The sequence below is a fragment of the Astyanax mexicanus genome, chromosome 9, assembly GCF_023375975.1.
Source record: "Astyanax mexicanus isolate ESR-SI-001 chromosome 9, AstMex3_surface, whole genome shotgun sequence".
Classification (NCBI taxonomy): domain Eukaryota; kingdom Metazoa; phylum Chordata; class Actinopteri; order Characiformes; family Acestrorhamphidae; genus Astyanax; species Astyanax mexicanus.
Window position 1 is genome coordinate 26432051 of NC_064416.1, and position 13942 is coordinate 26445992.

General features: G+C 38.2%; 1 protein-coding gene across 4 annotated transcripts in view; it reads left to right on the top strand.

Moving 5' to 3' along the window:
- cbfb (core-binding factor subunit beta) overlaps window positions 1-13556 on the top strand; it is a 44063-nt gene extending 30507 nt beyond the window's left edge. The window contains exons 4-7 of one of the 4 annotated variants that reach the window (XR_007440678.1): window positions 3428-3544; window positions 4470-4565; window positions 5094-5199; window positions 10262-10387. Coding sequence is in view for 3 of the 4 variants with exons in the window: in XM_007256208.4 (XP_007256270.1) it covers window positions 3428-3544; window positions 4470-4565; window positions 10262-10330 (282 nt within the window). In the remaining variant the exon portion in view is untranslated. Of the gene's footprint in view, window positions 1-3427; window positions 3545-4469; window positions 4566-5093; window positions 5200-10261 lie in introns of all 4 variants that reach the window. The other 3 variants (XM_015607602.3, XM_007256209.4, XM_007256208.4) reach the window with 3 other exon arrangements.
- Window positions 13557-13942: the final 386 nt, after the last annotated feature.

Genomic DNA, 13942 nt, shown 5'->3' on the forward strand with positions numbered 1-13942 from the left:
GTATGTTTAGGCTGATGGAGTTATGAATGTTCTCTCTGGCTGGAGCCCAGGAAGACTTTTTAAATGTGTTATTAATGGCCAAAAGGCCTGTATTGGTTGGGAGAAGGCGCTGTTTGAGTTGGACTAAGTCAGGAGAAAATTGTTCCAAAATGATAAAAAATATAAGTATGCTAATGTCCATATTCAGCATTTATTTAAGATGTATTGCTTATTGTGCCGCCCTCCTCCGGACTGCCGGTGACGTTCTTTTCAGCCTGTGGAAATATTATATTACTGCTGTGTTTTGAGGCACATGTTTTTATAATTCTTCAGCAGTTTGTCATAAATTTCCTCTTTAATTATATGGTATGATTTCCCTCAGCAATGTGTGTGTGTGGTTGTGTGTGCCTGGTGTCTTTTGAAGTGCTGACCTAAATGTTTGGGGGATTCATCTCTCTGAAATGAGGATATGATTTCACTGGGGATGTTGTCGCCTCGGTCTCATTGATATTTAGTTAAACTTCTGTCATGCTGCCCAGCCTGTACTTTGCATATTGGAGTTGGTTTACATGTGAGTGAGTCAGGGTGTGTGTTTGTTCGGGTGGCGGAGGGGTGTTTACTGTGAGAAAACGAGGTGGAGAAGAAGGAGTGAAGGAGTTATGTTTGAGGAAGTGTGGAGGAGTGAAGGAGACCCAAAACAAAAAGAGAAGATGGAAAGACAAAATATGGAAATAGGATGATAATAGGAGATGAATACAGGCTGACTAAGAGAGAGAGAAATGGAGATACTGCTCTACGCTGCCAGTTTCTCACCGCTATTATCGCCATTAGGGGACCCAGAATTCTGTCTCTCATAATGTAAAGAAAACTTGCGCATACATATACATACAGTTTTTTAATGATATGAATTACTTGATGCAGTAAAGTATGCTGTGTTGTGGTTGCTGTGTGCATTCTGGCCCTTGCAAAAAACAAGACTAAGTACATCAAAATATAAATTTAATAAAAAAAAATATATACATATATATATTATATTCAACTTTAAAGTAGAAGGAAAAAATCTTGTTCTTAAAATGCAATATAAATCAAAGTAAAATGCTGTTTTGGACCATTTTTATTAGAACAACATAAAGGAAAACTTTCTTATAGGTGTTAAAAGTGGTAAAAAGCAAAAAAATGGAGACACAGGGTTGTTATTTGACAGCGATAACATTATTATATCCTGTATCTTTTAGACATGCTTTGATTGAATAAGTTACCGTTTAACTGTTGTTTATAAACTGAACTTATCCTTAAACATTATACAACGTTTTTCAAAAACACTACAGTACTGTGTAATTTGTGAAGTTTGTAAATTTTCGTTTGAAAGAAAAAGGCTCAATTATTAACTGTTATCAAGATTATCATTTTTTTCATATTTCCATTTTGTATTCAGAAATTAAGCTAAAATATGAGCATTAATAAATGAAAAGGAATTCTAGTCTGTCTGAACTGCAGTGTTTAGAAACCTTTTCCTCACAATTAATGTAGACACAAAGGTAAATACACACATTTATACACAGATGCAGTTAAAGCAGTGCAGCAGGGGCAGACAGAGGCTGTGTTGTGTCTGTTTTGGGCACAGCTGCTTCGGCTGGCAGGTTGGGAGGGTGGTTAGTACTGTCCAGTGGGGGATGTTTGGTGGCCATCCGCACACTGTGGTCTGATTTATGTTTTAGCACTTGTGTGATTCTGTATAGTTTTAGAGCAGAGTGGAAGATAGTAAAACACAAATTTTAGTGTTTGCCTTTGGTTGCATGAGTGTAATTGTGCGTGATTTTGCACGTTCAGAAGCAGAACACAAAAAAAAATGGTATGCTTTTATTTCTTCATTCTTCTTCAGATCAAGGTTTGTTCTGAAAACTTGTTTTAAATATTTTGTTGTTTGCAAAAGTTTAGGCACCCTGGTGAGATTTCAGGATTTGCTGACTTTTTAAGTCGAACGTTTTACATCTTACATACACAATTACTGTATATTTATTGCATTATGATGCACAGTATTTATCTCAATATTCTAGACAGAATACGTGAGTTGCAGCAGGTTCCTAAAAACTGCGATTCAAAAAACGTCCTATGTTTAGTACACTGATTATTGTTTAGAATGTAGTGTTTTTAATCCAGTCATAATCAACCAGTTACAGTCTCTGTAATAAAATGTGCATTTGGTCAGTGTTCTTTGCGTGCTGATGATATATTCACAGTATGCTTAGAAAAGTATCATTAGATTTATCTCAATTAGATAAAATATTGGGATATTCCCCACCTCTGGTGGCAGGTACAAAAATTATGCTATTATTAAAATCATAATATTGTGTTTAATTGTTCCAGTATATTTTAAATGGAACAAATAACAACTAATTACATTTTTAAAAATATACATATTGTCCTCTTTTAGATATTTAATATTTATATTTATAGTTTTATCTAGTCATTTGTTAGCATTAAATTAATTGAATCAGGACTGTCCAAACTTTGAAATATTACTGTATCTAGTCCTTTATGTATATATGTGTGTGTGTGTGTGTGTGGGAGTGCATATGTGTTTATGGCCTTTTCACTCCCTCACCATGTTGCTACAGAAATAAACAGCAGCCAGAGACTGTTAGACTGCACGCTTTTGTCTCAGCCTGGATTCTTCAGCAGCTGAGATGTGATCGTCCTGTGGCTCAGAGCCAGTTTATACCCCCATCTCTATCTCTTTCCCTCTCTGTCTCTCTTTTATTCCCCACACACACCTACCTATTCTCCACCCCATGTCTTGCCCCAGCCCATGACAGACTTCTCCACTGCTTTTTTTCTCTCTCTCTGTTTTTCACTCACTGACAGACACACGGATGTAATCATGTGCCCGGCGTCCCCGCTGCCCCTGCTCGTATAAATAAATTCAGACAGACTTTACTCGTCTCTGCTAAGAGTGTGTCGGTGTAGCCTTTCTCGGCGCTACGCTATCCTCTATAAATAAACACCCTCATCATAGGATGTGTACAACAGAGCGTGGCGCTGAGGGAAGTTTAAAAAATAACAGTGGACCGTATATACACATGGTACAGTGGACCCCCATGCAGGAGCGCTGAGCTTTCTGCCTTGTTGAGGACTGCAGCCTGATTTACCATTCAAATATGCTGCTGTACGGCTGAGCATGACATTCTGAAAGGTTGTTGTTTTGGTCACAGAGATGCTTGATTGCATGGTGGGTGGTTTTAGCAGTAGTGTTGTTATAGTCATGTTGTTTTCGACTTTTTATATTCCGATACAGCGCAACCTAGTACTTTCAAAAACACTACACTACACTACACTACACAGTGTATTATGAAAGAATGAGTCAAAATCACTTTTTAATCACAATTTATTGCTAATTATGGTACTTATATTAACTGTAAACTATTTTTGTGTGTCTTCCTGTGTTCAGGTGTACCTGAAGGCTCCAATGATCTTGAATGGAGTGTGTGTGATCTGGAGAGGCTGGATCGACCTGCAGCGCCTGGATGGGATGGGTTGTTTGGAGTATGATGACGAACGAGCACAGGTATCCCTAGTCAAACATTTTACATTATTTTTACCTTAATTTACCTTTGTGTAAGAATTTCTGGTTATTTTGTATCAAATGGTTTATAGACACATTATATTCTACATGAATTTTATTCGATTTAATCTACTGATCTGCTTAATCTGCTGTGGAAATGTATCATAAAACAGCTAAATGTGTTAACCCAACATTCCAACAGGAATATATTGTTATTAAGAGCTATTTAGATCATAGCTAACTAGGCAGATTAACTACCTGACAGCCTCACCCTACAGCTAGTTAAGTCATAACTCTGGGTAAGTTTGTTGTGGTGTTGGTTTGCCCTCCACAAAATGGTGAGAGCAGATGTATAGATGTATGAGTGGATTTACTTGGAGTCCTGGGGTGATTTCTCTTACCCTGGGGCTCCTTTGTGAATTTATTCTCGTCTAGATCGGCCATGTCTGTGTTTTTCTTTGTTCTCCTCTGAGAAATGTACAGGGTGAATAACATTTTGCACTTCACTGAAGTCAGCAGTCAGTCTGATGATTTTTATCTCGTTGAAATTCACATCTCTGTATTTTCCATGCATATGTCACCTCACATGCAAATAAAAAAAGAGAATTAAAATAATTGAAAATAATTTCCAGCAAATTCCAACAAGTGCTGTTGTTAGAACCTTTTACCATTTAAATGCAGCTGTTGTGTATGTGATCAGGTGACGTGATCAAACCTCACTTAACCTGAGGAGATGTATACATTTTTTTTTTATTATTATTATTATTATAATATGGCCCTTATTATTATTGCAGAGATTGTAATTTCTATTAATGGATCTGCTGTTGCCCCAGAAGTTCTAACACAAAGCAAACAAATAGCTTTTGTGCTTTATGTGCGTTTGATTGTTCTGACATGTTCCTTGTTTCCTCTATTTGTGTGTGAGAAGCACGAGGATGCTCTGGCTCAGGCAGCTTTTGAAGAGGCTCGCAGGAGGACTCGTGATTTTGAGGACAGGGACCGTTCACATCGTGAGGAACTGGAGGTGAGTGTATTTGTGTGTGTATGTGTAAGAGTGTGAGTATTTGTGTGTGTGTGTGTGTGTGTATATGTGTGTGTGTTTAGTATATTTAAGGCTACAGTCAGTGCACGCACAAACACAAAACAGCATATTGTCTATATATATATCTGTGTGGTGGGACAAACACTGTGTGTGTTCTGTGCTTTCTGTGCGTGTGTGCTGTTCCTACATACTTTATTTTTCTGCTAGCTTTTTCAATACAGTTACTAACTGTATGATGCTTTTTACTAATGGTTCATTTCTGTTATAAACTTGTTAGAATCAACAATGACTAAATAAAAGTAATATATAAAATTAATTTTGGGAGTGAATGAAAATGTGTTTGTATGTATGTATCCTGTGTGTGTGTGTGTGTGTGTGAGTGTTTGTATGTAATGTGCTTTATTTGTTGAGTCGTGGCTCAGTGCATGAGGAGTCTTTTCATTACTACAGAATCATTCTGAACTCAATCCAAACTGCGCTCTTAAGTTGAAAACCAAATTGTGTTTTTAGGACCCTGTGGCATCAAAAATCTGGGACTGATGGCATTCACGGACCAGGGTCTGTCTCTTCTGCTTCTCTCTATCCCTGTGTCATGCACTAAACCATGTCTGTGCCTGTAAGTGTGTGTATGTGAGTGTATGAAAGAGAATGTGAGAGAGTGAGTGAAAGAGAGCGAGAGAGGAAGACTGCATGAATTTATGTCCTTTGTGAATTGTGAAAGACTTTCCATACGAGCATGTGCATGCATGAGAGCAGCTTGATCTGTGTGTTATTGCTTGGTTTTCTGTGTGTGTGTGTGTGTGTGGATGTCTGTTTCTGTACTTTATATATTATTGTAAGAAACCTCAGTCATGATCCATGCTGCTGCTCCAAGTCTGATATCAGTTAAACAATGCTTTCTTGTAGAAGACGTCCCATACCATGGTTTTAAATGTTCAGGCTGTTTAACCAGAACGAGAGGCCGCGTCTCATCACTAAACTAGACGTCCGTTTACTCCCTCACAAGAGTAGTGCTGCTAATAGAGGCCAGACTTTGCTCACTGGACTCCTCTTCCCAGCTGCAGATCCCTCTGGTAGTTCCCAGACACAGCTTTGCAGCACATGACCACAGCCATCCTTCTGATGAACCACTGGCTTTTTATTCCTCCCTCCACCCTTCGAAAATCAATCATGCCAAGGTCTTGGGGTTTTTTTAACGTTTTATTTTACTTTTTTTTACAGTGTATGAAAATCACAAAAATTTCACGTTCATGGTGGTCAAGACCATCCATAATGGGACTGAGACTGAGAGCTTTTTTTACATTTTCTCTCCCGTCAGCGAATCACGTCAAACTGTGGGGGAAAACCCGCACCCCTGTAATTATTCCTTAACAAATGCTTTCTCATCCCACTAGAGCTGTGGATTCCTCAGACCTTGAGGGCCCTTTTGAGACTGCAACTCTGGACTTCATTTCCCTTCGCTGCTGCCACTCCACCCTACTCCTCTCTCTCCCCCTCGTTCTCCTTTATTTTGGGTAGGGGAGTAATGGTTGCGTTTTGTCGAACCCTGTGGGCTCTCTGGCCCTTGTTCGACACACAGCTCTCGCATAGCTGTGGCCGCTGCCTGTCCTCCGCTTGGCGTAACTCGATCGAAAACAATGAGCTGCACACTCGTAGTCTGGCGCAGAAGAGATGACCCAGTCATATGGGTTTTTCTTCTTTTTTTTTAGGACAGTCTGTTATTTTGTGCACACATGGCTGCTAAAAGAAAGGGGTGAGTCCAGCAGTGCATTATCTGAGGGAGAGGTTGAGGTTAGCCTTGGAAGACAGAAAGTCTCCTATCTGCAATTTCAAAACAAATACAGACACATAGTGTGAGATTATTTTAACACGTTGTTGTGTCCAGTACAAACACAAGTGTTGCACTCAGATTTATACACTACTGCACCTTTTTTTAAACTGCTGTTTAAAAGAAGGTAGTGACTAATTGCACCCAGGTACAAGTAGCATTTGCAACACATGGAGGCTAATTTCACCCCTTTATTTAAAACTGTGCAGTGCAGTATACTTTAAAGAAGGGAAATATCTTAGTTGCTGGTAAAATATAACTAACTGTTCCCTTGCTTCTTAAACCATCTATTCCTCCAAATCCATTCCTAAAAACTTCTAGGCCCGCACATCTTGGGTGAGAAACTTTCATTTAAACAAAAAAATAAATGTGTTGATTAGTTTTTGGTTTTTTTTAATTAGTGAAATTAAAATAGGATCTCATCTTATCACAGTAAATATAGAATTGAAAAGTGCTCCAACTAATTTGGCTGAACTATGTACTGATATCAGATCAGCTAGCTTGCATTACCTTCTGTGCAGAAGAAATGCTGCAGCTATATTTTTTTTAACAGTGAGAAATTATATAGTTTAAATATTGAATAAAAAATGGGATACACCAAACAAGAGAAACCTAAATTTTATTGAGTGATTTGCATTTGAATTGTGTTGCAGAGGTAGGTGAATGTAGGCCCCTTATTGATGGAGCTTGGTGCACTTGTTTAAACAGTGATTTAAAACCTAGTAGTGGAAGGTAGATAAAGATTTTGGAGGTCAAGCAAATCCCAATACTGTTTTTATGTACTGCTGCCCTGGTTTAAAACCCTTAACCTTTTTATTTGTTTTCCATTGCAGTACTATAGGATCCTAAAATCTCTATATGATGTATTTTTTACCATTACAATTAAATGTATACCATTACTGATACATCACATATCTTTATTCTTCTCAAAATATAGTAAAAATGTAATTTTTGCATCCATTGGTATATTTTAAAGCAAATGCTGATTCAGTGTATCAACTCTAAGAATAGGATGTAAGGATAATACTCATATAAATTAATATGGATTAATATAATCGTATAATAGAGATTAATTATAGAAAATAAGAAAATCTAAGCACCTTATTTTTGTGATTACATTTTATAATGATATTATATCATTTATAATAGTAGTGGCATGTGCCAGGAGTGTTAAATTGTATACATTATCATATATTGAAAAGAGGTAGTACAGTATCGGCCAGTGTGAGCATGTGTGTTTATGTAGCAGAGAGAATGTGTATCTGTACTTACTTTTCTATCTGTAAGCAAAGCTTTTGACTTGAACCGTGTGCAGGGGGTGTAAGTGGGGGGATGGGGGGAATTAGAAGGGGGGAGTTGAGAGCAGGGGGGGCAAAAGTTTAATGACCTACTCTCTGATGGATGGAGAATAGATGGGCCATTTTTCATCCAACTTTAAGCCTTTACTGCAGGTGGGATTAGAGCATGACGGATGGTCAGGCACAGAAAGTATTAATATATCATTAGTATTGATCATCTTCATTAGGAGTGCTGTCTCACCCAGCCTAATCTAAGCTTTATTGACTTGCGGTACAGGCGAACACTCCTGCTTGGCTCCATATGATCGATATCACCTCTCTTCCATATAAGCACACACACACAGAGTTATACACATTGTATGAACACACATATATACACACACTGACACTAACTCTAAAGCGTAGCAGTAACATCTGTCTTATCTTTTGAAGTTTAGATGTCTGCTATACAGAGTTTTATATCAGATTGCTAGTCTGTAGTGTGGTTTGGTGTGTGAAACCAGTGGCAGCACCAAATTAGGTGTGTGGTGTGCATTAGGTGTGTGAAGGCCAATTAAGAGCTTTTCAACTTGCGAAGGTTCCAACGTAATAAGCGATGTGTCTTTGTACATATCACTGTGACGTGTCTATTCACAGAACAAAACACTGTAATTATATGTATGTACGTATGTGTGCAGTCGTGTTTAGTGGCTCTAAGGCTCTTTGAAATCAAACCTCCTCTCTTCTTGCTTTCTAACCACACTGATGCAATGCGAGTGAGTAATGGTAGTCAGTGGAAAACGCATGATGAGAAGCTCGAACTACAGACTGCTGATTCATCCTCATATGCCATTCTAATCACATCAGAGAAAACTGCAGCAGTCTATTTGATTAATACATACATATAGTTTAATGCTGAATTTTCGAGGATTCACAGAGACATTGAGGATATTAAGGGGGGTAAGGGGGCTCCAGGCTTAGAACCTGCTATAACGGTTAGTCAGGTGGACGATGAGCTCACGCTATGTCAGATGGCCGATTTGTGACTGCGTCTGCCTCTCTGTCTGTCTCTCCCTCACTGTCTGCCCGTCTGTCTGCCCCATCCGTGGCCAGACGTCTATGTTGGGAGAGATTTAGGCATATGCACATAAACATATGTATCTGTGACAGGAGGCAGCCGTCACCTTTTTATTTTTAAAGCTAGTGATTTGAAGACTTCCCCCTTGACTAATGACTGTCTGCCACTCAAACCAAAAAAAGCAGCTGAATTTTTAATTTTAGAGCTCATGTTTGAGCTAGCCTCTGCTGCCCTCTGCTGTACAAGCTGTATGTGGCCTTTGAATAGAAATTCTCTGGACTTCAGTGTACATGATTAAATGTTTCATTGCATCCATTTCTACATTTTTCCCCTACGGTTATGGTGTCATTTAGAACAACAGTAGGCCTACATGCCAAATAACACTGGAGTACACATTGATTAGCCATAACATTAATTAAATCAACCTGCTCTATATTGTGTAGTCCCCTCTTGTACCACCTGACCTGGACCTGACCTGTCTTAGACTCCACAAGACCTCTAAAGTTTTCCTGTGGTGTTTTATACCAAGAGGTTGTGGTACTTATATAACTGAACTCCAGCTTACAGTACTGATCCTGTCACAGGTTCAGTTTTACTAGGTTCTGTCTAGTGGCAAAACCACGCAAGACTTGCTCTTTTGAAAAAATTGGTCCTTCTTCTTACACTTGCCCATTTTTTTCTGCCTCCAAAACATCAACTTCAAGAACTGGCTGTTAATTATCTGTCTTACATGTATAAACCACACCTTTACAGGTTCCAATCTGTTTCACATGTGTGGTTATTATGCTATTGCATATCACATTTCACAGTTTTAGCCTTTACATTTATAGACAGTTGCATTTGTGCTGCACTATAATTCTACTTGACTGAATTCTGCAAAGCGTGTTTAACGCTTAAATGTCCTTAAGCAAATTTTAAGCAAAAATATTTTCCATAGAACTTTACAAATAATCACTGTGGCCTAATACTTCACTATTCTCTAGTGAATCTTTTTTTATTGTTTTAAATGTTTAGAAAAATGTTTATCTTTCTGCAAATAATGATCTAAATGATTCTTTCAGTTTTTTTACATGTCTAAATGTTCTAAACATGAGGAATAAACAAATTGTACATTGACTTTTATTGAAAGAAAAGAAGGTTTACTGTTTTTAATAAAGTTTACTTTTTGTAGATACAAGGTTATCAAAATATTAGTAAGTTTCCCCAGACCATTCAATGCATGTGTGCACTCTCCAATACAAATTCCTTAAGTGTGGGTGAGGGTGACTACTCTGAGAGTCTAGTGTAACTGGAGACTGGGGATTTTAATGTAGCACCTCGTGATCAGTTTTATGAGATCTGGTAAAAACGTCAGCTCCCCCTGAAAGAAAAAGGAAACAGACTTCATCTGTAATGAAACTATGCAATGTCTCCAAATTACCAAGCAAATAACACTCATTTAACTTTGTGTGTCTGTCTGTGTGTGTGTGTGTGTGTGTGTGTGTGTGTGTCTCAGCCCAGGCGACAGCAGGACCCCAGCCCTGGCTCCAACATGGGCAACACTGACGATCACAAGATGCGCTAGCGGCAATCAACAATCAAGTGGGCAGGGGAAGAATCACACGATCTCCATCACCACAGCAATCTCACAGACCTACAACCCAATCGCTGATCACACCAGAGACCAAAGTCATTCACCACATTTTTAGGGATTTTTTTGGGGGGGTGGGGAGTGGGGGGGTTAAGGTGGGTTGAGAGGGTTTGATGACGGCCCCTCATTAAACATGCAGGTGGGGGCGGGTTGTTTAGGACTGGTATTAATATGGTTGTGGGGGAGAAGTTGTATTTAATGAACCCTCCCTTGTTCCTATTTGGGGGTTTTGCACTATGTGATACTTTAAAACAAACAGACAAAAAAAGCCCCCACATTGCCTTTCGGTATACAAAGTGTTTCTACCTATGTTTCTTTCATCCCCTATGCAAGCTATATCTTATTATTTTTTGGCACTATTGTAATGAAATGGCATTCTTATTATTTTATTCATATTTGTTTGTGTGAAAGTCAAGATGTTTACTTTTTTGTATTTTTATTTTCTATATATATATAAATATAAACGTGTGTGCTTTCGTAGGAGTTAATGTCGCTAGCAAAATTCATGCTCTTGGGTAGAAAAAAAGGAAAGTGAAAAAAGAAGCTGCTGATCTTGTTGACGAGGAAGGCTTTTCGTTCTCTCATCATCTCCTGTGCTCTAGAAGTCTTCCATTCTTATCCCATTAGAGTCGTCAAAACACACTTTGAATGCGAACCGAGCTGCAGGAAGCATGTTTTAAGGTCAACTGTGCTTGTTGTGTCTTCCATGTAAAGCAAAACACAAAGAGACTTTTTTGTTTTCTGTATTTTTTCCCTTATTTTCATCATGTGAATTTTTGTCAACTGTTTGTTCTGATTCAGGGTCTTTTTTCTGTCTTCGCCTCAACAGAAAATGTAGGCCACCTTTTCCACCTTGTGGTGCTGCAACCCCTCAAGTTTATTAAATATGCAGCATTACTCTTCTGTTTGGTTAAATCGTAATACAGCGAGAAAGTAGAATATTGTGCTTCCGGTATCACTGTTATTTTCTGTTTTCTCTCGTATCCTCGTCGTTCTGTCCTCTATGGTGGTTGTTTTTCCCCTCTGCTTTCAGATGCACTAGTGAAGTCAGGCATGTTTGAAAATGTGGGGTACACTTTACTTAAGGAAAGGTGAGGTAGTGTTGGTAGAGTTGGCAATGGATGGATTTTAGAAAGTAAAAAAGAAAAGAGACAAGTGTGTTGAAAAGTGGGTCAAGTTCAAAGTATTGTTTTTTTCACACAGCCAAAGAAATGGGACTAGCAATGTTCTAAGATTGGAAACAAGCAGTTGTAGTTCACTGTAGCTGTAATCTGCACTTGTTGAGTAATTAGTTGGTAGTGTAAGCAGTGTGACCTTGGAGTTTCCCAAACCCAAGCTCCCAAGCTTTGAAAACACTCTAAATGCACTGACATGCAAGAAAAAAAAAAGAACTGGTATCATATACCATCACTTCTACCATGTCCCATAGAAGCTGGCCAGACCTGTGAAATGTGTGTAGAGTCTCCTGCATTGAATGTGGATGTTATTTCTACCAGAGATGCTTGTTTGTTTGCATGGACAAAACCCACTGCACTATCCACTGTAGGTGGTAATACCTTCTATTATGTATTCCCAGTACACTTATGACACTGTGGATCAAGAAATGCTAAATGCACATACAACTTCAAAAATTAAATGTCCAATCTATTTGGCATCCAATATTAGGCTTTCAATATTATCCCACAACATATACAGAAACAGTTTATAATCAATGTATGTTCTGCTGTCCCATAAATTTGGCATGTCAGTGTAGAATTCTCAGTCAAAAGTTTGCAGTGAGTGGTATCTTAAAGATACAGGATAGAGTGATCCATACTGACTAAAAGGATGCAGGTTTAGCTTGCTCCTCTTGCTAGAAAGTTACGTCTCTTGAACAAAATGTGCTTACAGTAACCCATTCATTTCTGTTTCTACTCCCACTCAACACAGCCAGCCATGCTGCTAGCAGTGGGAATTACTAGTAAACCATAAGAATGATCTTTGTATGTTTTGTTCAATCTCTTTCCAATTCCAATTTCCAACTTCCATTGCAGTGCTTTTAGTGACAAAAAGCCTTAATGGTTTGGAGGGCAAGTGAAAGAAGATGTGCAAGTGATAGAAGTTGGTTGAGAAGCAGTTGAGAAGGAGCAGTGCAGGATCAGAGATGGGATATATACTATTACAGTAGAAAAGGTAAAGAAGAATGTGATTTGATTCCGCTACTTCCATATATATTTATATGTATTATAGACCAGGATCTCAATTACAAAAACCTGCTGTCTCAGCTTCCTTAGAAGGTTTTCAGCTACTTCAGCCATAAATACTTAATATAAGCCACACTGCATTACCTCATTAAATGCACATGGACAGTAGCTCATACCATGTTGAAAATAATGTAGTACCCAGCTTTTGTCTTAAATTGGTCTGAGATGTAGCCTATTATTTAAATATAGACTACCTCTAGCTACAACCAAAAAGTAGTTTTGTAGCAGATCTATGTTTGCGAAGACAGAAGAATAATGTATTAAGTCAGAAATGTCTCTACATTACAAATGCTGCTGTTGAGAAGAATGTGCTGTGTAAGGTATTTATTCCTAAGGTGACATTTTTACCACCAAATGATCAGAGACAAGGAGCAAGAGGTCGCTTTGGAGGCCCAATATTTTGTAATACTATTCAAAGACGGAAATCAGTGGCCTAACTAGAGTTAATGTTGCAGTTATGCTATGATTTGTCATTTTATTATGCGGCAGAAAATAGGAAACCCTCTCGCAGACCCCTCTTCCCCCTTCCAGGTGTGTCTTGTGCTGTGTGTCAAAAATACCGTTGCTGGTCCTGTAAGATTCTGCATCATCCTTTTACTTAATGCTGGCATTAAGGCAAGATACACACCAGGGAATGGATTTTCTCACATTTCATTTTTTTAATAAATGGTTTATTTTCTTAATTATCTTTAAGTTATTGATGCAGGATTGCCTTTTCATTTTCAGGTCATGCTATGAAGAAATGTGTATTTTTGTGTTTTTATTGCTACCTTTTCCCAAAATTCCCTCAGGAATTAGGGATGCTTTTTCTATGTTTTATGGTTTTAGCTTTTTTTTTTTTTGCATTTTCAGTGGGGAGGACTGTTTATTGAAGTGTTATGTTTGACTTGTTTCTAAATAAACTTTCAACAAACCTCTCTCTTCTTGTGGCACTGGTACAAAACGAGGGAATTTATTTGTATGGTTAGCAGTGTACATTTAGAGTACAGTTAGTTCTGTTTAAATGAGGCTTAGATGTTCATACGATTTAATATGTTATATAAGGCTTATATAAGTCATATATACATTTTTATGTAGAAATAGGCTATATAAATGTATATTTTATTTAAAATTGAAGTAGCAGTCTGTATTATTTTGTTTTTGGCTGAAAGCAGAAGCATTTCTGAGTGGAGAATGGGAAGAAAATTGTGTTTAATGGTACCAGTGTGCTGAAACGACCATCCCTGCTAAGCCTAATATATTCATTCTAAAAACTGGGGTGTCGGGTCACTTTTCGCGGGAGTTCTTCTGGCCACGTCACGTG